At 33.0% G+C, this 3,646-nt stretch overlaps 1 protein-coding gene across 1 annotated transcript in view; it reads left to right on the forward strand.

Moving 5' to 3' along the window:
- The first annotated feature begins 675 nt into the window (after positions 1-675).
- The window catches only part of LOC106468274, a 9,949-nt gene continuing 6,978 nt past the window's right edge, over positions 676-3,646 (forward strand). Inside the window, exon 1 of the mRNA XM_013928693.2 lies at positions 676-846. Coding sequence (XP_013784147.1) covers positions 691-846 — 156 coding nt within the window. The 5' untranslated portion in view covers positions 676-690. The remainder of the gene's footprint in view (positions 847-3,646) is intronic.

Genomic DNA, 3,646 nt, shown 5'->3' on the forward strand with positions numbered 1-3,646 from the left:
TGTTACCGTTTAAACCTGTTCTTTCTAAACTTTTGATTGTATAAAAAAAAACTACTCGCTTAGTAGCTAACGTTTTTTGTTTGTTTGTTGTTGTTTTTTATAGTTAGGATATTGTGGACTAACTTTTTGGGTTTTAACGCTGATGATGGTATTTGAAGCTATTCCGAAACGTCCGTAATTAAAGATGTTTTAATATTCATCATTGTTTAAAATTAACGCTTCTTGAGTAAGATCAGTTATTTACGTCACCAGATAGAGAATCTTCTAAAGGACTGGGCTTCAAACAAAATAGATTTCAGATTTCATGATCAATAAAAGTTTCCCCACTACTCTTCACTTTACTTCTAAACAAGAAAATGGATTTATGTTCTATCAAACAGGATTCTAATCGGATCCCCGTTGATGTTCATAAAGCGATATTCTGCAATGGCTGAACGCCAGATGCCTACTGTTCTCATTTCATTCGGTAACTTTCAGCAACTTTTGGTACATCCCACTCTATATCATTGGTCCCTCTCGCCAAATCATATATTATAAAAGCATATTAGGGCGGTGCTTGAATTTCCAGAACCAGATCTCGGATACATTACTCTCTAACAGCTGTTTCCAAATGCCAAGGCCCCAATTATGGATAGGTATCTCTCCATAAATTATCTTCTAACAGCTGTTCCCAATAACAGGGCCCCGACTATGGATAGGTATCGGTATATTTTTCCACAATATATAAACACACGTGAGTTCAGAAGATTATCTAGTTATAGGAAGCGGGCTGAAACTCATACAGAAAAAGAAACTCCAATCTCAATTAAGCTGGCCCAGATGATGCGTTACACTGTGACTTTATGTGTAAGTATACTACTGAAAGGTTTAATATTTATGTAGAATTTTGGAAAATGCCTTACGATTGTCGTGAACTATTATAATCTGCATGCAAAATTTATAGGAAAAAGTATAGTGATATGCCGTTAAAGTACTTATTATTAGTATTTAAGATAAACATTATTTATTTTACCAATTCTAAAAAAAAAAATATTTGTAATATTAGAAAACCTCATTTTTTTTAACGTTCGATACAAGACAAAATTGCTGACCTCACTGTATTCAATTAAAGTCCTAGTAGATATACACGACTGTTTCATTTACATTTAATATGCGAGTTATGATTTAATTTAATTGTAGAGCGTGAGCGTTAAGTTTAGTATTTTTAGAAGTGATAATTTATCGCAGGTTTGTTCACGTAACCATGTACAAATCATACGTTGTGTAGTTCACTAGTCGGTGACTGTTATATTGTTGCGTCATGTTACTAGAACTTTCTACGTTTTTCTAGTTGTTTCGTTGAATATTATTACATCATAATGTCTCGAAGCGTCTAGAAAGTTCTAGACCCCAGTCGGACTACTTATAAATATGCGCCCAACAATGAACTGAAGTAAAAGTGATTGAGATATAGATAGATCTAGTTGTATTGTAATAACAGAGATAGGAAGGAATAATTTGTCTTGTCAAAGGGCGTTCTAAAGTAATTGAATCAGCCTGTGTGGACTTTGACGAAAAATTTACAATTATTTAAAACTCTGGTTACAACTGTGATAACCACTAGTGTAACGAATTTTGTGTATATACGTTTGAATTGTTTTGAATATATTATTTCAAAACAAGTGGATTGTGTGCTGTTATTTTATTCTTTAAATTTATTGCCAACAAGTCCCAAGAACCAACTGTATAGAATCCCGGCTCTCACATACAAAACCTAACATTATTGTTTAAATGTTTAATAATATTGTAATAAAAACAATGGTTCTATTTTACATACTGTTGTCGGTTGTATTTGTGGTTTTCCAAATGGGGCAAATGTTACTATACAGTTGATAATATGCACTTGGTATAATATGGATAGTACTAAATAAAATATTATGATTACAATTCAAAGTAATGTAATCATTGTTTATTCCAAAGTAAGATGCTCAAAATCAAACATGTTCTCATTGAAATAAGTGTAGAGTCACTTCTTCTCCACCCCGTAAAATTATCTGTCCAAACAAATTAGAAATCACTGATATTAAAATAGAAAAAAACCTCTAAAAAGAATGTTTATGTTCATTTACGTGAGGCACTTAGAAAATCACATTTCGTTTTACCAAAGGGGACCGTTTTACCTAACCTTCCCCTACACTAAGAAAATCACGTTGTTATTTTAAAAAGGAACTTGGACACTTTGTAGTTCGATTTTCTTGTTATGATTCTAACTCATGCACGTTTGATAGCATGTTGAAACATTCTTTAACACGTGTAGTAAGTGTAGAAACGAGATTGGGTGCTTACTATATTACTGGAACCAATAGATAAATCCTAACGTCTTACTTATTAGTTATCTCATGTTTCTTTATGCTGTAGCCCCAGTGGCACAGCAGTATGTCTGCGGACTTACAATGCTAGAAACCGAGTTTCGATATCCGTAGTGAGCAGAGCACAGATAGCCCATTGTGTAGCTTTGTGCTTAACTTCTAAAAAACAAACAAACTTTATGCTTTCCATATAGGCGCAATTCATATAAAAGAAACACAACAATTTCGCTATTTTATTGTACTGATACACAAAAAGTGATTTCTCACCTACAGTGAAGGTATACGATATTTTTAATAATAATATTTTTTAAGAGTATTAAGAACACATACTCAATACGTGGAAATATCATCGTAAATTGTAGTTGATTTTGTGGAGAAGAAAAATAAAATAATTAGATAAAAATACAAGCACAAAACAAACACATAACACCGGGTCACAAAACGTAAGGTGAGTAATTATATAATGCGCCGTTTGTGTGTTTTTAGGTACCTGTGGAACAAAACACAAATTGCGTTTGGGGTACCAGGTCTGCCCGATTTAATTTAAGTTTCGTCTCATATATTTCAATACAAAATGAAGAAAAAGAAAGAGTGCAGATGTAGGTGCTCAAGTCCGCAACGTCCCACATTTTTGCCAATGTTACATCTATACAAAAAAAAATAGTAAGAAAAGCAAAAGGCTGGGTTTAGTATATAATACCATAACAGATTGATATTTATATCCAAACATCCTACTGGAGGCTAGAATGCCAACTTTGAGGAAAGTCTTGCTGTCTCCCCCATTGATATATAACTATATATCAATGGGGGAGACAGCAAGACTTTCCTCAAATTTGGCATTCTAGCCTCCAGTAAGATGTTTGGATATAAATATCAATCTGTTATGGTATTATGTAATATAATATATATCAATGGGGGAGACAGCAAGACTGTCCTCAAAGTTGGCATTCTAGCCTCCAGTAAGATGTTTCGATATAAATATCAATCTGTTATGGTATTATGTAATATATATATCACATAATACCATAACAGATTGATATTTATATCCAAACATCTTACTGGAGGCTAGAATGCCAACTTTGAGGAAAGTCTTGCTGTCTCCCCCATTGATATATAGTATATTACATAATACCATAACAGATTGATATTTATATCCAAACATCTTACTGGAGGCTAGAATGCCAACTTTGAGGACAGTCTTGCTGTCTCCCCCATTGATATATAGTATATTACATAATACCATAACAGATTGATATTTATATCCAAACATCTTACTGGAGGCTAGAATGCCAACTTTG

This window comes from Limulus polyphemus, unplaced genomic scaffold, assembly GCF_000517525.1.
Source record: "Limulus polyphemus unplaced genomic scaffold, Limulus_polyphemus-2.1.2 Scaffold2945, whole genome shotgun sequence".
Classification (NCBI taxonomy): Eukaryota; Metazoa; Arthropoda; class Merostomata; order Xiphosura; family Limulidae; genus Limulus; species Limulus polyphemus.